This window comes from Dermacentor silvarum, chromosome 6 (assembly GCF_013339745.2).
Source record: "Dermacentor silvarum isolate Dsil-2018 chromosome 6, BIME_Dsil_1.4, whole genome shotgun sequence".
In the NCBI taxonomy this organism is placed as follows: Eukaryota; Metazoa; Arthropoda; class Arachnida; order Ixodida; family Ixodidae; genus Dermacentor; species Dermacentor silvarum.
In genome coordinates, this window is record NC_051159.1 from 149848274 (window position 1) to 149873894 (window position 25621).

The 25621-nt window shown below is 50.3% G+C and overlaps 1 protein-coding gene across 7 annotated transcripts in view; it reads right to left on the minus strand.

Moving 5' to 3' along the window:
• Window positions 1-9075: 9075 nt before the first annotated feature.
• LOC119456222 (uncharacterized) overlaps window positions 9076-25621 on the minus strand; it is a 97245-nt gene continuing 80699 nt past the window's right edge. For 5 of the 7 annotated variants that reach the window (XM_037717866.2, XM_037717864.2, XM_049669604.1 and 2 more), the window contains exons 2-6: window positions 16674-16835; window positions 15803-16044; window positions 13025-15272; window positions 10201-10973; window positions 9076-9545 (exon numbers count right to left, since the gene is read on the minus strand). In XM_037717866.2, the coding sequence (XP_037573794.1) occupies window positions 9333-9545; window positions 10201-10973; window positions 13025-15272; window positions 15803-16044; window positions 16674-16818 (3621 nt within the window). In that variant the 5' untranslated portion in view covers window positions 16819-16835 and the 3' untranslated portion in view covers window positions 9076-9332. Of the gene's footprint in view, window positions 9546-10200; window positions 10974-13024; window positions 15273-15802; window positions 16045-16673; window positions 16836-19142; window positions 19562-23505; window positions 23685-25621 lie in introns of those variants that run through there. The other 2 variants (XM_037717865.2, XM_037717863.2) reach the window with 2 other exon arrangements.

Genomic DNA, 25621 nt, shown 5'->3' on the forward strand with positions numbered 1-25621 from the left:
TAACTCTTTCGTTGCCGGGCCTATAGAAATTGATTAATTTGATCACTAATTTTCTACACGTTGTTAAACATTTCCGTTGGAATTTTTCTACTAGCAATGCCAGGCACCATCTGAAAGGACGACTCAACTTTAAGTATTGGTCAGATTTTAAAAATTTTACAGATTGGGGAGTCTGGAAAAATAGAACTTCGACTGGAGGTACATCGTTGAAACAAGCCTCCAGTGATACTAACGTTTCCGCAATAAACGATGCAGTATTTGCGCTTTGGCCGACTCGGCGACCTAATTTTTGAATAACTGCATCAGTGAAGACACAGAAGCTTCTATCGAGCTGTCTAATTTCCTGATCCGACGTCTAGGCTGTTTTAACGATGTCTCGAACTACGGTAGATAGTCATGAGTTCGTGCAATTTTGATAATGGTGTTCCAGTAATATCAAGTGCAGTTTCATTGTTCCCCCTGTTTTTTTTTTTTTTTTTTTTTTTTTTTTTTTTTTTTTTTAGGGGCGAAGCTCCTTAAGGCTGCACCCGTTCGTCCCTCGTCGTAGTAGTAGTGTGTAACCAGTCTGAGAAAAATGAGAAAAACAATTCCGAAGTTGTGTCCTGTAGCGCGGAATCGAACCAGGGACCCCTCGCTTCCGAGCGCGCGGCGTTAGCCCACTACGCCACGAAGCACACATAGAGACAAGCACCACGATGGCAATAAATACCCAACATTAGCGAAAGGCCGCGTTTCTAGCGCGTTTCTAACGCGTTTGTGCTAGCGCGTTACGGCCCGTGTAAGAAGCTGGTGTAAGACGCTGTGGCCTCTCCGCCTTACCTTCAACGCCTTTCGAACGCGCTGCCCAAGGCGGTGGCAACTCAAGTTCAAGTCGAGGAGCGTTTATGAATACGGGGGGTATACTCTCTCAGCAGTCATGTGATGGCGTCGGCAAGCGCGGTGCACGTTCCGGCATGTGTAAATGGCTGCGTAAGACGCTGTGGCCGCTCCCCCTTACTAGAGAGTACCGCACGTCTCTAACGCGTTTGTGCTAGCGTCCCCTTAAGCGGGAGATCCGATTATTCCCTCCGGAGCTTCGCCCACTCATCATCATTCACCCCGTGGATATGCTGTGATTTTTTTTTTGTTTTTTTTATCCATCGGCATTTCGACAGCCTATGTACAAATTATTACGAGCAATATTTCCCATCTTGGAGAGTTGTCACATACACAAGAGCACGCAGTCGATTTCCGACCGACCTTCGACCGAAGTGCCTGTGCAACTGCCCTTATTCATTTCATTCTGCCAAATTGTGCCACACTGCACATTACTGTACACTACTGTATACATGAACTAAACAAAGCATGTGGAGGCTCAAGCGCCACTTCAACGCGCACTAGGTCAGCTTGCTTGCACAGAAAAGCTGATCGAAGGCAATAATGTAGAGTGAAGAAGCTTCTGCGTGCTTCCTGAACTGGCAACCGTTGCTTCGGGAGCCTAAAGAATGCAGTAAAAAACGAACTGGCAGGTGCCCGCTGCAATGAGTAAGAACAAATGCTCGCTGCACAATAGGAACTCACCCAATTTCACATTTGTGAAGCTACTGCTTTCTCGCGTAGCATGGGCGTCACTATGGCGGCCAGTACTGATGCCAATAAATCTCACTAATAATTTTTTTTTGCACGCTCTGACTTACAAAAGCTGGGAACTAGGAGCCAGGCGTATATTTTGCATATTCCAGTTTCTTTTTTTTATTGCTTTCAGTACTTAATATACTAAAGATAGCAGATTATTACTTTCTTTCATGTTCCTTGAGACGCTTTTTTGAAGTTTTACATACCAGTTATGATAAACTGTCTGAACAATTATTATTGATTTACATCCATTCAATGCACCAGTGATCAGGTTATAATTTTATGTATAACAGTGTGCGATGTACTGTACCACGAAATGCAATGTTTCAACGCGGCGGAAGGACTGATGGGCTTGGCATGACTGCAGCGTGGGAGGACGTCACACACAATCGGTGTGTACGTGTGACAGGGCACTGTCGAATTTCGCCATATCGCCTAAGGCACGTTGGCGGGCTAGCTGGTTGGGATTCACGATAAAAGAGTGCAGCGCGACATAACGAGGACAGAGAAGAATTTTTACACACACCCACCCACCCACTGCGCTAACTTTAAACTACAAATCTTTATTCTCGCATGCGCACGATATATATACATAATCGGGCGATCGAAAACAAAAACAAGAATGCCAACATTGAAAGGCACCCACCAAGGAACTGATACGTGCCAAAACAGTTTAATCACAACTTGCTTGCACTTTTTCACGGCACTGCACTGTTTCACGGCTATCTTGGTAACTAACTCGAGAAACCGCACTTCTTTTTGCGATAATGCCACCGAAGGCATGCATGCTCACACACATTTCTATATTTTTTTTTTCAATTTCATAAGTCTCGAGAATTTCTCTCGTCATTCTGCATTGGGTCCGATTCCCAACAGCAGTATTTGCAAATAGCGGGACGCAGCCACACTCCTGGCAATGCATGCCTAGATGGCCAGAGATAACGTTTATGGCATTACAATGACGCTCTTTTAGCCTCTGATTAATACAACGGCCTGTCTGAACGATATACGCGCGTTCGCACGACAAGTGTATTAAATGAACAACATTCTGTTTGCAGTTCACAAATTGCGTGCGGTGGTGCCTTGTGGTACGTACAGGCGGTTCTCTTCCTCGTCCGAGTTTTAATTAATTCCGACGTCGTGAGTACTCTCGGCACCTCGCTACAAAATTTTCTCCGAGAGTGGTAGCTCCATGGCTACCTGATCGCCCCATGAACCTCGCCGCGGGCTATAGGCTTTGCGGTCTACGACCACCCAGCCTGTTCTACTGTACCTCACGGCGCGCGATCTTGCTCTCCGGCGACAGCAGCCCAAATCCTGGACCGCCTCTGCTCGCCCTGGATGTGCTCGTTGTGAGCGTGTTGTGCACGACCATGTTGATGCGCTACAGTGTGACGAGTGCGATAGGTGGTTGCACCGATCATGTGAAGGCCTTACGCGCTCGCTACGTACCGGCGCCTGTCCACGTCGACGGAACCGTGGTTTTGTACCACATATGCCAGTTTTCTCCTTTCCGTGAGTCGCTTTTCCAAGAACCTCGACAGCCACCCTCTGCTTCGCAGGCACGCCTTCGATCCCACGCCTTGCCCCAGCATCCTGCACCTAAGAGTCTTCTGCTGTGGTTCTCAAATGCGCGCTAAATACGGAACAAGATGCCCGAACTCCAGGCTACGATGGCCCCTATGCCGAATACGATATTTGCACTGTGTGAGACATGGTTGGACTCATCAACTCATGATGGACAAACTGTTGCTGCTGGTCAGTTTACTGTGTTTCGCAAGGACCGCGTGACAGCCCGCGGAGGTGGTGTTTTGGTCGCCGTACCAAAGTCGCTAACATGCAGCCGGGGCCACGAAGTTGAATCATCTGCCTTGGAGGCCCTGTTTATTGAAATTTCTGTCGAAAGGCGGAAATACCTTGTTATTTGTGCCTACTGTCCGCCAAATACACGAGCCCTATCCCACACTCTCTTTCGCGGTTCAGTTGATCAAGTCGTCTCCCTGAGAAGCACGTTCCATGGATAACGTATATATTCTTGGAGATTTCAATTCAGAAATTGACTAGACTGACCCACTCAGCCCCATCCTCCTCGACCCTGTCTCTGACTCTTCTCGAAGCTGTGGAGTCCGAGGGCTTTACGCAACTCTGCACTGAACCTACATATACCTCACACACAGGGAGCTCGTCCTACCTCGACCTCTGCTTCACTATCGACCCGAAGCTTGTGCTGGAAGGCAGTACCACAGAAGGCAGCCACGTCTGACCACCGTGACGTACGCCTTACTACACTTGCATCCCTCCCGAACCGTGGTCCTCATGCTCGCCTCGTCCAGTCCTACAGAAGCTTAGATTCTGGACGATCTTCTTCGCCCTGCGGCTCTTGCACCGTGGGATATCGCACTGGCTGAAGCCAACGTCAACGACATGTACGACCTACACATCCCTGATGACGTCCCTGACGTCTGACACCGTTCCCGCCAAGCGCTGTCGTCGTAAACACCACGTACCATGGATTACTGGCGACATTATAGCACTGTGCAAGTGCAAGGATCGAATGTTTCGTCGTGCGAAGAAAAGCTACTCTCACGATGACCTCCAAGCTGCTAAACATTTACAGCGGGATGTGAAGAACCAAATCCGCATTGTCCATCGACGCTATGTCGAATATATTGCCAGTAGAGCGGTCAAAGAGCCAAAACTATTTTGGGTATATACATAAATTCCCAACGCAAGCAATCTCAATGTCCTTCCTTTGTTATCAATGAAGACACGACGTCCTCTCCAGCTGTCATCGCTGAAGCATGCAGCCGCCACTTCTCTTCAGTGTGGACAAATTGCACAGCACTTTCTTCTGTCAACTCCCCGCCGGCTGACAACCCTCCCATGCCTACCGAATCAATTCCACCCACCATTCCTGCACTACAAATCACAGTTGAAGAAGTCTCAGAAGCGGTTCCTCCCATTAAACCTTTCCAAAGTCCTGGTCCTGCCGGTATCCACCCCTTGATCTTCAAGTCCACAGCTCCAACTATGATGTATTTCCTGTGCTCCATGTTTCAAAGAATTCTTGATTTGGGCTCGTGCCCCGATGCATGGATGCTTGCTTACATCACACCTGTGCATAAAGGCCATGGTGCACGTGCAGATCTTCTGTCATCATAACGTCCCATCGCCAGTACCTCTATCGTGTGTCGCATCTTCGAGCGTGTCCTTAACGCGAAGATTCATGCCCACCTTGAGGCGCATGATCTTCTATCTCCAGCCCAACACGGCTTTCGTCGTAACCGCAGTTGTGAAACTGCCATTTGTTCCCTGGTGCACATAGCAAGTGCTTATCTTGATCACCGAACACCACGTGAGCACATTCAGCTGGACCTGTCTCGAGCCTTTGACCGCCTACAACACCCTGCCCTGCTTGGTAGCATTGAAGCGAAAGGTATCTCCGGAACAGTACCCTCCTGGACATCGTTCCTCAGTAATCGCACCCAATGTGTCATTCATCGAGGTGCAGTATCGTTTCGTACAACTGTCTTCGCAGGCGTACCCCAATGTAGTGTCCTCGGGCCAACACTATTCACTATATACATTTACAGCATCACTCAGAACCTTACCTCCATACCATTTCTCTATGCTGATGACATGACGCTGCTACAACCCATTCACAAACCTACCTATCCCTTCAGGCTGACCTAGACACGTGTCATCAGTGGACTGTCCGAGGCGAACTTCCTGTCAACTCTGACATATCCTGTGCAATGACAATTTCTGATCCCGCTGCGGCTGGAGGCAGCCGCGAAGAGCTACGACCAAGACCAACAGCTCTGGGTCGTCCAGCAGGTACTCGGGGCGCTCAAAAGGCAGGGACCCAGCGAACCGGCAACGGCGAGCGGAGACCCGCGCCGAATAACGGCAAGCTCGTAGACGACGTAGGCCCTCGTCGGGGCGCCGAGCGCCCAACTGCAGGCACAAATAAAGTTTGCTCCAATCCAATCCAATGGACTGTGTCGCCACCGTGAAGCCCCCGCGCTAACCCTTGGTGGCCATGAACTCAGACGTGTGACGTCAACTACTGTGCTTGATGTGGAGCTAGATTCGCGATTGTCCTTTGCCATCCAGGTCCACCGCACTGTAGCCAGGTCCCGCCGAATGCTGGCATTTATTAAGCGCAGTACTGTTAGCATGCCGCCCACTGCTTTCCGGCTGCTGAACACTGCCCTGGTGCTGCCCATCCTTGAATATTGCTGCCCATCCTCCCCCATCTGGATACCCCAATCTGTGACGCCTCAGGGCCGCCTTGTACAGCGTCGTGCCGCCTATATTTTCTATAGTCACAGCACACCAAGGAACCAGCGCCTCTCCTACACACAAGTCTCGACTAATACGCCGCATCGATTTGGTTCCTGGCAACCTCTTGCACCTAGAGTTCAGGCTGCCACCGTCCGCCTTCTGTGCAGACTTCTCGCTCTAACCAGACATCAATGGGCGCGCCGCGCCTGAACCATCGCACAAGTCGCCTTGAGCCCCTTATCTCTCGAACACAGAGGCACTGGTTCCTCTTGGATGCCGTGTGTTGTTGTGTTGTGGCGACGGCTTCCACGAACTATTACGAGGACATTCCCTCTTGAACTCGAAGACTTTGGGCAAGGGGTAAACAGAATCGACCAGACGCTCATCCTGGTCATGTGACCACAAAACTTGAGAGAAGTTTGTGGTGCCAGGCCGTTATACGCACGTGTGAACGTACGTGTATCGTTCAGACAGGCGGTTGCAATAATCAGAGGCTAAAAGAGCATCATTATAATGCCACAAAAATTATTTCTGGCCATCTAGGCATGTATTGCCGGGAGTCCCGGTCTTTGCATAAACTACTATTTTGAATAGGGCCAACTAAAGAATGACAAGAGAAATTCTTGAAGCTTATGAAATTGAAAAAAAAAATGAAAGAAATTTAGGTGAGTGAGCAATGCCTTCTGTGGCGTTATCGGTAAAAGAGACGCGGTTTCTCGAGTTATCGAGATAGCCGTGAAAAACTGCAGTACCGTGAAAAAGTGCAAGCAAGTTGCAATTAAGCTGTTTTGACACATATCGGTTCCTTAATTGGTGTGTGCCTCTCAATGTTGATATTCTTGTTTTTGTTTTCGATAGCCCCTTTATGTATGTGCAGCCTCCCGCATTTTTAACTATATCGCGCGAGCGCCCATCACGCGTATTCAACGCCTTTAAACGGCGATAATCAGCGACATCGGCAGAAGTACTCTCAAGCGCACTAAGCACTCTCCTGTTCAAGAGTCGTCTAATGCGATGGATCCTTCAGGATGACGTACGACCATATTATAGTGTTCTCGCGCGATATAATTAAATATGCGGGAGGCTGTACATCTTGCGCATGCGAGAATAAAGAGTTGAAAGTTAGCGCTGTGTGTGTCAAAATTACCTGTCATCGTCCTGTCGCGCTGCATTGTGTTATCGCGAACCATATCGGCTTTTTGAGCCAATCAGAGAGGTTATCTCATGCAACGGTGTGAGCCAGTCAGAATTTAGAAGATGGTGAACTCGACAAGATGGTGGGATATGGAAATATCGGTAATAGCACCCCCGGACTTCCGACCGCGCATGCGCAGGTGTCACCCGGGTGCAATGGCGGCCCATATTTTGTCTCAATTATTTTCCTCTGATTTTATTCTACTCGTATCAGCTGCCGCGCCGATTGGCAGACGACGGCGATATACTATAACGGCTCGCGGAGTCGCCCGAGCTAAAGACCAAATCCAAAAAGATCGAAAAATTATACGAATGAGGTAAGTAAAACCGGCGAAATCATTTCTGGCTGTTTGTAGTGACACCTGAGAGAGGTAGACCGCTAAAGCATTAAACTCTATAATGAGCTCCTTGATTCTGTTTTACAAAATGTCCATTCCTGCACAGCGGGAATTTCTTCCGGATAACACGCACGCACACACGTGTCTATATATATAATGCGCTTATCTTTAAGTACATTTGCATTATGCAAATGTACTTGCATGGGTGAAGTTTGCCTGCAGATATCACCTGCTAAGTCGGCTGCAATAGCATACCACCCTAAACAACGCGCTCGTCGAACAATGAGCCGACTGTACCTTGACGAAACGCCGATAAGCTGGGTGCGACAACACCGTTATTTGGGCTTAATTGTGGATGATCGCATCTCTTGGCGTCCTGCCGTTAAATTCGTACGACACAAATCGCAATCCATCCTTAAGTATGTGGCCGCCTTGACTGCTAGAGGTGCTGGCTGTGACCAAACAACGGTTCTGCAGGTGTACCAATCATCTGTATACTCTCAGGCAAGATGTATGCGTTACCATTCCTGAACGTCCCACCTAGTTTGATGGTCCAACTGGAACGTGATCATCGCGTTGCCCTTCGACTAATGCTGGGATTATTACCTTGTGTGGCGCAATGATCAGTTCCATTACTCACCGAAGCATATCATTTACCTCTGAGGCTACAAGCAGACCAGAGAGCTCTATATCATATTGAGCGTCTGCACCGCGCATTTGATCGTCTGATTCACCGCCCGTTTCCTCGCATTGGAAAAATGGCGGCATTATTTATGAACATTACTGACATTTCTGAACATGATGCTTCAGTTATGCCTTCGCCTCCGCAAAATACCACCAAACACGTACTTCCAGCGCGTCGCAAATGGAACGTTCCCGCCGCGTGTTCGCGGTCGAGCCTTGCCTCGTCGCGCTAGAGCGCAACTACTCAAGCTAAGGGTTGGCTTTGTGAACGTGCGCGAACGTTTATACAGACAAAGACGTGTGACCAGTCCATCGTGTACGTCTTGCGGTGGCTGCGAGACACTTCAGCACTTGATATTGCAGTGTCCCGCTTTCAGTGCGCAACGCATATCGCTAGTGAGGGATTATCACCTCCTTGGCCAGCGGTGTACGACACTAGACGTATGTTTATACCCCAGTGGTTGTGCGTCTCGACGTGATCAAGCTCATCGCGCTCTCCTTACTTTTCTAGAAGCAACGAACTTAAGGGCACGTTTGTAAACCAGCAACTATTTCTTTTATTTTACATTCTTTAGTAGCGTGACCTGCAGGTACGGGCCCTATATACTGTATGTTGCACTTTATTCTTTGAGATTTGTCATCTCGCTCTTTCTTTCCTCTTTTCTCCCCTCCTTCCTATCTTTCATTTCTCTGTTTGTCTCCTCCTTTCTGAAGAGTATGCAGGTGTTGTGCCCCTTCTGGTGACAGTTGCCAGCCTTACTTCTCGCTTTTCTCTTTCCTGTGTATTTGTATACAAATCAAATAAATAATAAATAAATAATTATGCATTCCACCCCCGTCAAAGTAAGGGCACCGTAGCCGGGACTCGATCCCGCGGCCTCCTGCTGTTGAGTCTGTATCATACTCTGCAACAGAGCGCCACAGGGGCATCAGCTTTAAAACCAAGCATACGCGAAAGTCAGTGTGCATAGTAAACATATCATGAATGCTTTATTTAGCGGTGAATGGATGTGATGTGTGCGAATGACTCGCAATAAATTAAGGTTTCGTGATCAGGAGTTTCTGTACACTGCACATGCAACCCTTCCGTTGCGTAGAGGAACGTAGAAGACCGAAACGACGCGCGCACACATTCTCGGAAAGGAGTTCCGCTGCGGTGTTGACCAGTGCTCGCAGCGAGTCTCTGCTGTTCCGAGAGCATCCGGTGCGCTAGGCTCACGCAGTCACTTTGCACATCACTGGACTGTCCGGTATGGGCCACTCAGCCCACTTGATGTGGATGATGTAGTATCCTGGCTCAATGACTTTGTACGTGACTGTGTACTCGTCTTGGCCGCAGTAGGTGACCGAGACGTTTATGACGGAGCCGGCGTTGGGGCCTTGCACGCTGACCGAGAGGGGTCCCTTGCCGGCGTCCTTCGTGCTAACCTGCGAACAGAACGGGAGCAATATGAATACGTGGGAACTACCTTTTTTTGGAACAGTAGCAATGTCAATGCCACACAGAAAGGGCTGTAAACAATGAAAATTTCGCACAGCCGCGCGCACGCACTTGCATCGTTTCGTCTTTGGAAACGGTGGTGCATCCATTCGGCAGAGAGTCCGTGATAGCCTTCTACCTGCCCCCTCCTCTTACTTTTTTTTTTTTTTTTTTGCTGATACGGCGTATCCTATGCATACTATTGCATTGCATGAAGCATTAAGAGAAGACGATTCGTGCGGTTCTGGCTCATGGATACTGTACTCGTGTGGTCAAAGAACTTAATTAGCAATGTCGTATCCGCGTAAAAGCAGCCCGAAACACGTAAATACAATTTATACGAAGCGGTCACGGGCGAATGTTTTTTACAGTAAACATGGGTGGCAGTGTTCTCGATAAGGCTCTATTCGCTTGGCTCATCAATTTTTCGTCAGAGAATCCGAGGGACCATCGACTCATAATCCGCAGTGCAGCCTGGACTAACGTTGAACATTAAGTGAATGGTGGCGCAGGAACGCGTAAAGAAAGGGGCAGACAATAAATAACTGTCCGGCCCCCGCGGGTATACATTTTTCACAATTCCATGACCAAGAAAATACGCACCTGGAAGTGATTTTCGGTGCCGACCTGTCCGAAGTAGAGCCGTGCACCGGAAGCCAGGCACTTCTCGGGGCGAGAAGTTGGCTCGGCGAACAGCTCGTCGTCTGGCTCCCTGCAGTCGTAGTAGAGGCCGCCCACCACCTCGCTCGAGGATTTGACCAGCTCGAACGAGGCGTAGGATTCCAGGATCAGGGAAGAGTCGTGCAGTGCGTCGTCAATGTATTCGGAACCGTACTCGCACGAAGAACTGTAAGCACTGCCGTCTTCGGATTCGGCATAGTCCTCCTCTTCGGAAGCATCTTCGTCAGACCGACCTGCTGCCGTTGAAGGATGTCTCCTGAGCAGACAATCTCGGTCGGCGTTCTCGGTGGCGCGGCTGCACTCACCGCCCCCTTCTTCGCTGTGAGCGCCGAACCAAAACTCGTACGAAGGTCTCCGGTAAGACTCGCGTTGTCGTAGATGATTGTCGCGAAAGTCGCACAGAGGGGCGTTTCGCTTCCGCAGTGCGACTAGCGTCGGGCTGACCGGTCGCGTCGTAGAATGCGCAGTGCTGCTGCTGGGGCCGTTGACGTCGCAACAGATTGTGACAGAACCTCGATCTCCCTTGTCGGAGCCATACTGGACCGGCGTCCTGTCCAGTTCCGTCGGTGGACGGCATGTGTTGCCGTGGCGATCTGCTCTACAGTAGTGGGGAAACCGGAGGGTGTCCTGCGTGTTGCATCTGCGCTGCCGCTGTGTCTTGTTGTACAGCGCTCTATCACTCCAAGTCGTCGTCCCTGCAGAAGTGAAGAAAGCGAGAGGACAACGGTAAGAACTCTGAAGTTTGAGCAAGTTTTTCAGAGCATCAAGTGGGAAGGACACTCATGCGCCAACCTTGCGCCATCAACAACAGAGATTTCAATTTGGGCCTTTGCGGTTGCAATGGCCTGTAGACATTGCGCAATGCAGCTTAGATGTAGTCGAGCACTGTACTCGATCCTTTACCAGGCGGGCGCTAATGTAGGTAAGCGTGGGCGCATGGAGGTACGTGAAAACGTCTGCGTGTGGTGGCGACTTTGATGTTTGAACTGAACTGCTGCGACTTTAAGGCCGCAGTTATTGTGTTCTGGATTCAAAACTTCAATCAGTTTATTAGGTCTTTTGTCACGAAATTGTGGCGCTGAACGAATTCTCTTGACTGTATTCACTAACATTTCATTTCAGTGAGCTAAGGATAATTACTGCTGTATCGCAGTTCACAGGTACCTTTATTTAAAGGTCCAGCTGGCGGAGATTTTAACCGCCGCACATTCACGGTTAAAGATCACTTGCAAATGATAAGCGTGTAATTCATATGCTTCGCGTCTCACACACTTCATAAGGCTATCGGTCACGTGTAGTAGTGTGGTCCTTGCAGGTTACTGGGCTTTTCACTAGACAGGCATCTTCTGTGTAGCTGTACGATAAAGTTATTGAACTATATTTAACTTAAAGCTCAGCCCACGCTCTATTGGGAAGCTGAAGACGACAAGAAAGAAACGAGAATTAGAGAGCGAGTTGTCCTCGTCGTAAGAGCGCTGATTGTAATACGTTACTTCCTTGTGTCTACTTAACAGACAGGGCGCAGGTTACCTGCACAACTCTGCGCTCGCTCACGGTTCCGTTTTCTTTCGGTGTGCGATCCCCTACTTGTAATAATCATCTTAGTCCGCTGTCATTACAACATGCAGACGAATCAGCGCAGCGAGATGCCGCAATACTATCGTTGCGTATCCTCTTTGTACACGTGCAAAGGCTTTCTCAGAGAGTTGGGAAACCCTGCTGCAGGCGTCATACCGAACCCAGTGACATCAGTGGTGTCGGAGGCCCTCGTAGCACGAACGGAAGCGGTGCAGTCGCGGGGAACGTCGTTAACGTAAGAAAGCGACTGCACTCGAAGTGCCGAAAGCGGCTGAGGGCCCTTCCTCAATTATTGTGAAGATATCCTTGGCTTCCTTGTCAGGCTGCAGGCAATCTCCGCTACTTTTGCTCGTCACAGAGACTTCAGCGACGCAGCTCATGCGCCATAACAGCGCAGCCGAGCAAGGTAATCAGTGTGTGCGTCATCGTCTGACGTCTTACGTGGAAAGCAATACGCGTTCAGTGCGATCATTGCCGCATGACGATGGTCTCTGTGCGTATAAGCGTTCTGCACGTGTCTACGACAAAGCGATTCATCTACCAACTATCCGTGATCTTTTCCGTCGGTTCGTCTCGCAGTATTAATTGCAGCGAGTAAATGAACACACATATATAAGCCACGTGCCTTCACTGTCAGACGAAGTACAAAACAAAGCAACGAGTAACGAACGCTGGTCGCACGTGTACTTACTTTGCACTGGCTCGATCGAACCCTGCTCATCGGCCAACACTTAGAGTCATAACTAATTTTATTTCAGTGCTGTTACGTAACCTGTCTAGCATCATAGCTAACCAGCAGGAATGTTTGTACAACACTGCAATACAGTTTCACAGAACAGAACTAATCACAGGACAGAATAACGGACGTACCTTTCCGGGACGTGTGGGACAATCACACACCTACGGGCGGCAAGCGACGTTGTGGTCTCATTGGCTTCTCCTCTTGACTTAGATAAATGCACAGTCCCGTTCAACGAGGCGGGAGTCCTCTCTGCTTAGCGAACACAGACGAAAAGACACCGAGACGACAGTCACAACGTTGGCACGAGAAACTTGAGTACCAACACACAGAACAGATAGGCACACGAACATTATGTCACTCCACATTGCACTGTGGGACAACAGAGTCAACATGACGATGACGGTGACTTATCTACTCCACGCGTACCTTTGTCCTCTGACGACTGACCGCTGGACCCGTCGCCACTGTCCACCGAGCACGGGAGCTGACGACGAGCGGCTTGCGGATGAATAGCGTCTTTGACTAAATCTGGTTCGTTTTCCTTACTAGAAGCTGCGACCTGTGTTACTCTAAACCTCCTCTCGACGCCCTGTCGTCCGTTGGCATCGCCGCGTGGGCTGACCTGCTCAGGGCTACCGCACTGGTTCGGGCTTTGCCGATGTTCCCACACTTTCACCATGTCCCTCACAGACACGAACTCATCGCGATCGCCCGAGGAGATGAAGGTATGCGTTGTGCTGCTTGTTTGCATTGTCTTCTTGAAGTTTTCAGTGAAGAATTGCTTCAGCTTCACAGTGTCGAGGTATAACTCGTCTAGTTTTGACAACGGTGCTTGCTGAGACAACGACACGTCGAACTGAGATAGCTGCCTCTTCACAGGGGACGGCTGAGGACACGCACTCTCTAGTGATTTCGCTCTCTCGAGAACCGACATCCGGCTATGTCTTTCAGAGGGAACAGGACGGCTCGCGAATGCAGTCTCATCGGGTTGCAGCTGACTAGGCTTGAAGTCACCGTCTGCTTCGGTAACGGGGTACTCATACGAAGGCGGGGTGTCGATCTTGTCCGCGCTATCCCCCGATTCCGGCGACTCCATTTGATCGGAAGGCGACTTGTCGCTCTCCTCTGATATTATTGATAGGGTCCTCTCCAGCTGCTTGTGCGCCGCGCACTCCACAAGGTCATCGTTCACTGCAGGTGACTCCGCTCCGACGAACGTTGCATCGCCGCCTTCACCCTCTGAGGGCAGATGTGCAACCCCCTCCAGCTCGTGCGATGCCACACTGTAAGGCAGCCCCGTCTCTTGACGCAACATATCGCTCACAAAGAGTGCCCGCGCAGCACTGCTTCCTCCGCCTGCGGAGTTTAGTGTGGCGGAAGAAAACTCGTCGAACTCGCTGACCTCAGGAAATGCGTTCGGGGATGTCCTTCCACAAGGCGACACCCTGCCGCTCGGAGTGAGCGTCCCGCTGGGTGACACTCTTCCACTTGGAGTGATGGTTCCACTTGGGGACACTGTTCCACACGGAGAAGCTCTGCCACTCAGTGAAACATTGACAGTCGGGGACGCTCTTCCGCCGAGCGCATCTGGACAACGCCGGTCAGCCGAAGCTTCAGCGACAATCTCAGGAGTGCGCTCTTCTTCGCTAGCGTGCGGGCTGCACGAGGAGACGATGATCTCCGGCATTGCGAGCTTGGAAGGAGCGTGCTTGGACCGCTCCCACAGGGACTTGCCGTAGTCCACGTAGCTGTAGGTGTCTGGAGACGACTCCGGACTGCTCGCGGGTGAGAAGAAAGGCTTGGCGACGCGCGTACCGTCGGCCGTCGCAGCGGTGCGCTTCTCGCGTCCCGAGCTATAGTCGCCACCGTTCTGCCTGAACACGTTGGACGACAAGGATCGCAGTACCTCGCAGAGCTTGTCCTTGTCGTCTCCTTCGATGACGATGTCCTGGCCATTGACGTTGACGATCCTGCGCAACACGCGGCGCCTTTTGATCTTTCCTTTGAGCTGCGCTGCCGAGGTGGGGCTCGCTGGAGCGGGGTAAAGCTTCTCATCTTTCTCGGAGCTCTGCGATTCGACCGAATCTTGTCTCTGGAGGAGCAAGTCGTCCGCGTAGTCGGTAGAGTCGTCCACGTTCACCGTGAACGGGCTTCCGGCCAGGTGCTGTCCGTGCCAGATGATGCTCAGCTGGTGCTTGCCTTTAAGAACGGGTGTGTACTTGACGGCCACCATACCCGGATGGATGTCGTACTCGATTAGGATCTTCTTGTCGTCCTGACCAGCTCCGTCCGGCGCGCTTTTGTCGGCCTCCGGGCTGTTCGCTGTGACCTTGCGTCGCGGCGACTTGTTGGTGATGATTTCCTTGCAGACCGTGTTGTCTGGACCACGGATTTCGACAACGATGCAGAAGTTGCTGGTGGACTTGGTGAACACGTTGAAGCTGGCCTTGCGTCCTCGCACGGCGAGGATGAGGCCCATGCCCTTGGCGAAGCAGTTCTTGCGCGCCACGAGGCTACTAGAGTCTTCGCCGCCATCGTCTTTTATGGAAGGCCGTTTGCCCAGCGCCTGTTGCAGCTGAGCCTTGGCGGATATCACCTTCAGTCGAGAAACAATGGCACGCACAGCCTTCTCGATGTTCGGGCTGCCTTCAGCCAGCTCCTCCGCGGTGATGTCCTGTCGAGAAGAAAGAAACATATCCCGTGAACACGGCAAATAGGCAAAGCAGTTTAGCACCGGTGGTCAAAAGTAGCGGCTGAGGGTATAGGAATTAAGTGTTTACTCGATCGTACTGTCAATTCGTATTATTTTGTGTTAACACGGCACAATCCTGTACAATACTCAAGTATCCAGGCACGTTGTAGTACTTACAAGTAGCTTTGATATATATAAGCCTGTCTACGTGAAATATATCTCTTGAAGACAATTTACTGCTCTCACTGAATCTTTCTGGCTTCATGGGCCTTACTACTGTCATGGTACTACTTAAATCTTCTGTTTACAGATTGCGGCAAAGGGGACGTAAATATCCTACTGACTCCAAGCGTATTGCGATGTTTATCGAGGAACGAGTAATCAAAGTATTCGATCGGAAAGCCTGTCTGAAAGGGAGTCCCAGTCGCTCATCTAATGTTTTTAAAGCAGCAGGTAGATGACATGAGATCAACGTGCGCACTTAAGGTCATGCAGCCTAGACGGCAACTCACCGGTCTAATGGGCGTGTGCTTCTCTAGGAGAAAGAAGGCCAGCTGAGCGTTGCTGATGCAGTTATCTGCGTTGAGCAGGTCGTAGCGAGGACACGAACCCGGGTACATGGAATCGAGCAGCGCGCACAGCAGGATGCCGTCCTTCCAGCCCGAAGAGAAGTTGTCAGGAACGGGATAATTTTTCACCCGGCTCCTGACCCACTCGAGCAGTGTCTTCTTCTCGTGGTAGCCCACAGATATACCTGACGGCCAAAAAGCAGCGCAGTGGAATATTAGAAACAATGGGCTACATATTAGACCGGGAGTGTGATGAAATGCTCTAAAGAAGTGCACACAATCTGCTTAACTAACTAGCAAACAACGCAGAATTATCTTCTGGTTCCGTCCATGGCAACTGTTTTAACGCCACCACTACGCTTCTGTCTCAGCTCTCTGTCGCGAGGACTTCGCCGAAATTTGTCGGCGCCGCGTGCATACATGACTACTCGCTTGGGTTTTGCATTTTCAGCGGCGCATTATCTCCTGGACGCAAAGTTCTGACGATCACGAATTATCTATAGGGACTGCGTCATTAATCGAGCATGATTTCATTGTCAAGTGAGTGCGGCCCCTCTGGCGCACTTGCGTCTTTGCTATAACGGTAACATTCGTTAAACGTGCACACTATATCACAAGTTGTGCGCCTTAAACTTAGGAGTCTCGCAATAGGCGCAGTCTTTAGACTCGACCGGAGACCAACCAAGGTATTAAAACCGTTCTGCTGTTCACCCCTGCGCTGTGAGGATGTTAAAATGATACGTATTTACAGGTGCCACCGTATAATTAAAAGCGGGAACGGGCTTTCAGGCCCGAACGTGCCGTGTATACTTACAGCTGAGAATGTAGCAGAAGAATAGCTGCACTTTGTGCCACAGCGTGCTCGACTTCCAGGCACTGGTCGGGTGCAGAATGAGGTGGCCGAACCATAGGCACCAGGCCGTCAGCCGGCTCAGCGTCGACTGCCGGTAGTTCTCCATCACGCTCAAGATGTCCGCTGCAGAGAGGAGAAACGCGAACGTGAGGCTTTGATCTTGCGCGCCATTTTTTCTTTTTTTCGTTGAGGCGTGCACACAAATACATCAAATCGTTCTCCGACGAAAGCGAAGCGCCGGTGCCGGCACGTGATCAGAGTTTCTATCTCGCTGTTTATCCCGTCGTTCCTGCTTTGACCGCGGCAAGGGCCGCGCGTTAGCGCCGCGTTCCTTTCGGCTTGTATTCTGACCTCGACCCTCGGGCTAAGGCTGCCCCTCGGACGGCTTTTGGCATCTGGACAGTACGCATAACCCTTCTCCCATTTGGCACGGACTCTTCGAAAGCGCGTTCGCTGATTATGAAGCTACGGATATGCGAGGCCTCCATTGGTCTAGAAGGCTGCAACCTCAACCCTTCATTACCCACCTTTTTTTTTTTTTTTTTTGTCATAAGAAAATAGCCGCGCATTCTGGGCTCTTCCGTGCGGCCGGAATATAAGAGGACGAAGGTTGCTGCTGCATAAAAACACGTTTCCTTGCCTTGCACATGACTGATACTATTTTCTTCGCTTTAGCGCTGTCCCGCTGTACCCCGGCCCTTACGTAAAATGTTTAGAAACGTCTGTACCAAGGCGAAACTCGCAAATTCGTGAACCATGTACTGCACTAGACGGTCGGCGCCGTCCAAGGGCACGGCCTAGCTTCCTCATCATGTTCGGAAACACCATTTCGAGCTCATTCTTTAGACAAGGACAGGTTAGGAAGGAAGTGGGTCGCACCCCAAGGACGTTACACCGACAACACGGGAGCTTGATAAGTGATCCTGGGACTGGAAGTGCAGACTTTCTGCTTGTCCGAAATATATCCACTAAATAATGAAGCCATGCCCGATTTGAAAACAGCAACATTCGTCCTTCAAGTGACTGAAAACGCTCCTCGACCAAGTGTTTGAATGCCGTGCATAGTTATACTTTATTTGTCATTTTTATAACAAACTAATGATGCAGTAGGCGTGACGGAGGCATCTTACATGGCACGCCGTACAGTCGGGGAAAAAAAGTTGTGGACAATCTGGAAAAAAAAAAGATGCCGAATTTCGTCTCCGCCTCTAGGTGCACGGCCAGAAACTTGCTGGTGCATCATATGGTGTTTCCACGCAAAACATTCACGCTATAAACTTGTGAATTATATAGGGTGCAGGTGTGACGGCGGGGAAATTGAGACATTCGATGAAGCCGTGGTTCACAAAACTTGTGCCCAATTGCACTATGCGCACCGCCAGTGACTCGTACAGCGACGCCGCCAGCGCCATGTCGTGTTGCACAATTCCGACTGCATCTATTAGTGGTAACGCTTCAGTCCGTGATTGTTGGGCCACCCAAAAGCCACATTTGGACGATTGCACTCGCATTTAATTCGACACGCTTTTAAACGCACAGCAACACATCAACCTCTTGTACAGGGACGGCCATGCATGGGGCGGACAGAATCAGACTACCGTCACCAATGAGACAGAGTCAGATCATTTGTGATGACTTCTACAACCGGGTGCAGGAAACAGCAGAGATTCAAGAAGTGAGAGAGATCCAGACACGAACCAGACGAATAGCAGCTGCACAAACTGCAGTAGTTCCGCAGAACGCTAAGCTGGAAAAGCTAAATTGAATGTGAGACCAGTAATTAATAAAGCTTTAAAATTCAGGATCGTGCGTGTGTCTTTCCCGTAACGAAGGCATTGTTTCGACTGGGTTAACAACTCAGAAGGGCGCGGGATCAGATCCCGGCCATACGGCGGTCGCATTTCGATGGGGGCGATATGCAAAAACGCCCGTGTATCGTGCATTGGGTGCACGTTAAAGAACCCCAGGTGATCGAAATTAACCCGGAGTCTCCCACGGCGGCGTGCCTCATAATCATGCATATCGTAGTTTTGGCACTTAAGACCCCAGCATGTAATTAATTTTAACAAATGAGAAGACGCCAAGTATGCGCTTGTCATGGGCTTTTCTTAAGGAATTTGTGCGACAACGTGCTGACTCTTCTACTCAACAGCCAGCTATAGTATAATAGATGCGGCAACAACATGAAACCTGTTTCCGGCGTCCACGCATCAATTCCACTCTTCGCGAAAAACCCCGCCGCTATCATAACAGAAATGTTTGCAACAGGTTTTGCGACTGAATTATATAGTCGGCAACAACGTAGAACTCGCACGCGTGGCGACGACGCGTCGGAGGTGTACGTTGGCGATGCGTCCCATGTGCGTGCCGCTGAATAAGCGTGGACGCGACGCGGAGAACATTCATTTGAAATTCGGGGTGAAAACTTACGCTTGCGCATGCTGTGGTGCAGGTATATCACGACGTGGATTTTACGCATGATGCTCGCTTCCTTCGGCATCGGTGTTGCCGCCGTTCCACACACCGCTACACACATCCACCAGGGCACATGCGTCGAAATGGTCCCGCGACGCGCTCGCGCGCGGTAGCCGGTTTCCGTACGACGGCGTGACAGCGCGAGCGCGCGCGCACACACAAACACAACCGGTCCGACGTCGAGATTGACCGCAAACGTTCGAGTCGCGCACCGTTGGCGTTCTCGCTAGACTGGATCTGGGATCGCCGCGCCAGCGCGTATTTAGTGAAGAGAGACGCCTGAACACGAGAAAGGAGGTCGGCACTTCTTGCGAGGCTTCTTTCTCCTTTTTCACTTTCTCTCTCATAAACGTGCGCGCGCGCGCGCGCGTTATGTGTACATGTGTGTGTGTGTGTGTGTGTGCGTGCGAAGTCGCAGCTGTGACAAGCGGTGACGGGGCCGCTCCCGGGAAGTCCCAGGGCGCGCGCCGGGAATTACTCGGCGCTAGCCCAATACTTGGCTGGAGAGAAAAGCGTGTCCGCTTCGTTAAAAACTTGACGGCGCGCTTTGTACGAGGAGGTATGCGCGCCCACGTGCGCGTCTCTGTATAACGAAACCCCCGATTGTGTTCCGTCGTTCTACGAAGCCGCTGCCGCAGTTGAAGCCGCTTATTGCGCGCTAATTGCGCAACTGTGCGAGCGACTTCTCGGACTGTTAAATGTTAGCGCGCCGCGCGTTTTTTTCGCTATCCTCTACAGGAGACAGGCCCGCTCGCTTCGTTGACATGTAGACAGATAACGGGTTCCGGTGAAACGCTGCTGTCGACGGCAAACCGGAGCATGGCGCGTCTACGAACGGTTGAGGCACTACGAAGCCTGCATACATAATGGTTGTCACGTTCGTTGCGAAGTGTCGAGCGCCACCCTATGAACGATGAACGGTTTATCGCGTGCACGCGCGAGGTGGAACGATTCCTAAGTAAATCCACGAGTCGCTGGCCTCCCTACTGCCGGCATTTATTCAGTCGTCTCGTCGTCTTGGAACGAAGATTAATTGCTGCTCTCATGAACGGTATACGTATGCGAGCACCTAAACATGCAATTATGGTGTCTGTTCTTTACCGCGCGCTGCCATGTCACGCTGTCGTCCTGGCAGTTATTCACAGGAAAACTCGCGGGTTATTCGACGAAAAACAACCAAACACATAAAGAACGCCGCTCGCGTTGTTCTTGAGTAGGAACATGGAGCGTATTGTGGCTGAAACGATAAGCGGCTTTCGCTGAAACGAGTAAAACCCCGGGCCTCTATAGCTGCCCAAGGCAACAACAGTTGCCGTGGGGGGGGGGGGATGCGAGTGGTTGAGTGGAGTCTTCGAATGCTCCGCAATGTCGCTCCAGCGGCGATAGATAAACAATAAGCGTGAAGTCCGATCTTATCGCCGCCGCGGTCGACCCGTCATGATGACCTTCGACATTTGGCACGTGCCACGTTCGGCATCATGAAGTGATTGCGCAGTAGTGGATGCAGCGACGACTCGCTTACGAAGACAACGGGCAACGACTGGTCCGTGTAGTCTAGAACGTAACGGTTCACGCGCATGCGTCACACTCTCTGGTGAGGGAAGCCGAACGGGTATCGGGAAAGTTCAGCATTGACACCTTGCAGGAAGACCCGGGCAACGTTCCACTCACACTTCTCAACGTTAATTAGGACAACCAGGAAGTGCACGAACGTGATGTTTCACCACCATAGCTACTCGTATACCGTGTAAAACATCGAGCAAATGAGGGACACAAATGCACACGTTTCGGCGAGTGGAGGAATAACCAATTTAGACACAAACAAACAAACAAACATCAGGTAGTCAAGGGTTCGAAGAAAATTCGTCTGGTCAGATGAATAAGAAGTTGCGGTCATGGCCAAGTCAAGGTGAAGAAAACAGGCGTTTAAGAGCCCGTATGGGTTCCGAAACGTCTGTGAATCTTCACCTTGACTTAAGTCGGCAACCGCAACTTCTTTAACAAACGTCATGTATGCGCCACATAATCAGACAGCCCCAGGCGCCACGCAGACAAGAGCAGCGTTAGTCCACAAATTTATGCATGCACCTGATGACACAAAACGCATGTCTTCAACATTGCCTTCGAAAAAGGGTGGTGTTTAGTGCCACTGAGTTCGTTCTTCGCCTTTTTTTTTCCCCGTGTATTCTTCTGACCTTCCGGATCCGCGGTTCTCAGTATCAAATCCTCGAATTATGAACCATGAGCGCCATTACAGCGTGCTCTACCGCGGTTAAGAGGAAGCCAAAATTAATGGGACGTTTCCGAGAAACGGTATACATAGTCGGATAGTACACAAGCTTCCTTCAATCGCGGGTATTAAAATGGCGGGGAATCCTTTAGCTCATAAACCGGCAGAGAATGCGACGGCCAGAGAATGCGACGGTATGCGGGGAAAAAACGCCCAGGAAAAAACAAGCACCTAGCCGGACGCATACCCCCCAAGTGACTGCCACGGACTCTCTCTCTCTTAAGGGACAATGGGGCCGCAGCCAGATAGTGCTGTGGCGAGCTGCATCGAGTCTGGGCCGGTTTGTTTTGCACGGGCGCGCCGCCACAGGCGCCTTGATAAAAGAGCGCTTTATCACAACGCCGTTTTGTAAACCGAGCGGCGGTCCGTGGCCTTTCGAAAGCTGGGTTAAATGTGTACCTCGTCAGAGCCTGCGCGCCTTCATGAAGCAGTCGGAGCTGTCGATACTCCGCTTCACCTGAAAGAAAATGAAAGCAGAGGCGGGGGCCCACAGCTTCCCGAAGCTTTTGTAAGATATTGTAGATAGCCCCTCTTCTTGTCACTATTACGCCTCTCTATAATATTCCTTCCTATTTTGTCCACATTCAAAATAGTTGCCACCCCTCCCCTCCCATCCTGGCCGATGTTCAAGTGTAAGCCGTCAGCTAGGTGCGGCTAGTAGAAGTTTCCTCTCCCTTCTGTCTTATAATAATACCGCCGTTACAAATAAATATAGACCCGCTGCGAGGCGGTCGCGGCATATGTGCTATATGCCGCGACCGCCTATATAGAGGAACTCAGACTTTTAAACCTAAAAGGTTGAAGGAATTGTTAGGGCATATAACCCAGAAACTGCGTTAAAAATGCGCGCAAAGTTTGTTACAAGATACATACTAATATGATTGTTTGCCTATTAATTTGTGTATTTTCATTGAACGAAAATTTGAAATGTTGGCAGCTGATATCGCTGACCAGGCCACCGTGATAAATCCTGAATTACCGAGAAAGTATATGACGTGTGATGAAATGAATCTATAACATAATTAAAGATACGAAAATGAAATCATCATGTTTGCCGGTATTTCATGAACGATTCGTGCAAGGTAAATCAATATAACAACATCTCGCAAATAATTGTGATAGATTTGACACGCCAGCACCAAATCCGCAACGGCTATCGAATAGTAAGGCTGAGCGTCAAAAGCAATAACCAGACAAAACTATACGCGTTATGAAAATATTCGAGGCCGTGTGGGAGTAAGAGATACATCCAAATAAAGCGGAGAAAATACAACAATATAAGACCTCCTCTCACACGTTCGGATAAAAATATCGCACTTCGCATTACGTGCCATCAATTTGAGATGACGTCACGCGACGGTCAACGTGATGGAGCTCCCGTAGTACCGCCGGTGTTCGAAAACTCTGCTCTATTCAGTAAAGCGAGTCTCCTACATGCTTTAGGAGTGCTACAGAGCAGGCCCGCTACTTACAGAGCAGGCTACTTATAGAGCAGGCCCGCTACTTGACGTGCGATAGCTGTTTATCATGCGAATGCAGTGGTCTCTCTACTTTCTGACAAGCACTATACAAAGAGAGCTGGGACAAAGGCACGCGGGGACCGCGTGATGCAAGTTTGTGCAATTGAGCTAAGTTAAGTCTCTTGCCAAGAACATGTAACATGCGACAGCGAACACACTGCAAACGCGCTGCTTATCGAGAAGCGACACGTCGAGTCAATAGATGCTGTATACGCGTACAAACGGGATGGTCCCAAAATGAGCTTCAAGGCTGCATACTCGATCAGTCGTCGGCGTTCAGAACACAACTTACCAGGCAGTACACGTAGTGCATACGGCAAACGAAAGCTACAGAACGTTATATCGCGACTTCAGACACATTTATAGTATACCCTATTACCACCCAGTTATAAAGCGTACACGATTCGACATTCCCAAGGAACTGGCGTTCGCCCTTATGCAAAGTACAAACAGAGGCAATGCAAGTGATCAACATAAGCACGAAAACACGTATATCGTATGTACGTACGGCTGGCCATCCACGCAGGGCGCGAAGCGCCATTTGAAGCCGCCACTATACGATAGAGAGAGATCGGTGCGCCCTTCTCACTCAAACGGTGCGATCGCTGCAAAACGAGTGGCGGCGGAGGGAAATCGTGCGACTCGCAGCCGCGCACTCCCAAGTATACGATCCGCGAGCGGATCGCGATAACGACTCCGGCCGGCGTAGTAGACAAATCCAAATCGCGAGACTGTCGCACCCAACCTCGCAATGCAGCGACACCTCCTGTAGGAACGCCTCGTACGCTTTCGCTGTGGCGCCGGTGGGGGATGGCGTCTTGCGGCAGTTACACCGCGGCGCTAAGCGCGCAGGGCGCCCACTATGTATATATATATATACATGTATATGCAGTGCATGTGCTAGCTACTACACCAGCACACGTGCGCACATGCGTAGCCAGGGAACGGCGTACGGAGTCTATATTCTAGGGGAGCTGGAGGCGCCGACGTCAAGGAACCGCCGACGACTTGATAAGCGAGCTGGCGTCGGGAGATCCGACGCTGACGCGTCGCTCGCGCGCGAGATGTGTATACGTATTATTATAGCAGGCAGTTTTGCGCTCGTCCCGAGATCGCTTGCGTAACCACCGGCACCCCCCTCCGCGTCGCCAACCCGAAATGACGGCATAGCGAACGAAACGCTAACAAACAAACAGAAAAAAGAAAACAAAGGAGCAAAGACCGCATTGTTCCGACGAAAGAACCATATAACGCGGAGCTTGCTTGCACCGCATGATCAACGCGTGCCGTGGCTCACCGAGTGACGTCGATCGCGTCTCGTATCTTCGCAGCGTATGCGCGTCACGACTGCGAGCTACCGGAAGGGGGTCAACTAATTCATTCTTAACATCTGGATTGCTTAAAGAAAGAAGAAAAAAAAAAGGAAAAGAAAAGACGGCGTTGTTTAGTTCCCGTCAACGCAGGCGAGCCCTGCTGGAGGCTGCAATTCCAATGTGCTGATTCGGAAGCTTTCATTTTTCTTTTCTTTCTTTCGCTGAGGGCTTAGTTAGGATAAGTTGCTTATGTGCGTTACATTTTCTGCAGTCAAACATATTTTCTACGTAAAAAGGAAAAAAAAAGTATCAGAGACGGCTCGATCAACAAGAACCGCCGAGCGCAAGCAAAGAAACAATGTGTTAATCGCCGCAGCACTGTCTGTAGATACTCCCTACGCACACTCGCTATTTCGTTCGGGGCACGTAGGTGATACGTGTCACAAATATAACCGGTAAGGCGCTTGCAAAAAGATTGGCTGAGGTTTAACTCTTATAAACCTAGTCATCACAATCGAAAGGTCTGTTTGGCTTGGTTTTGCAAAGACTATACACACAGTGCTTCATTACTGCACGCTTCCGCGCTTTGTAAGCTTCTCTATAACGAGCTAATCTGGCCTTCCTTTGCTCCGGTGTTTCGGCAACAAACTTTGCCTTTGCTTGAGATTTCGCAGCCTGCCGTCTAGCTATATCTACAGATGATTGGATCCAGCATGTCGCTTGCGCTGAAGCACATGCACAGACGACCCAGCCGGCGCGCCATCCATGGCGAGACTGAGCGACGAAGCGCCGGCGAAGCAGTCGTTAAAGCCTCGCCTAGTCACGTGGTACCGTAGCGGCGAGGCTCCGAGCGAGCGCAGCTGCGACGCCTCTCCGCAGCGGATCACGTGGCGTGACGTCACACCTGCTACACTTGCGCTCCGGCGGTTCAAGGTCATTACGACGCGAGGAATGACCTTTCGAGACATGGTATAGTAGAGCTTTTGCTCTAAAATACATTTGAATTGCATGATCGAGCGACGTGGTTTACCAAAGGACGTTCGTCACACCGCTACATATAACCTGAACGCCGGGTGCATCACCGCGCCAGTGAAATATAGCAGTCGTGAGGCACAATGCACAATAAGACTGCGACGTGTTGATATCTTCATGAAGACTGAGAAATACTTCGATAGCTGTCAACCAACAATATGATAGCTGTTATCTAGCCCGGCCTCGACATGCTTATAGCATATCATTGAATACAACGTGCCCATCAGTGGCAGAAAAAACTATCATATATATATATATATATATATATATATATATATA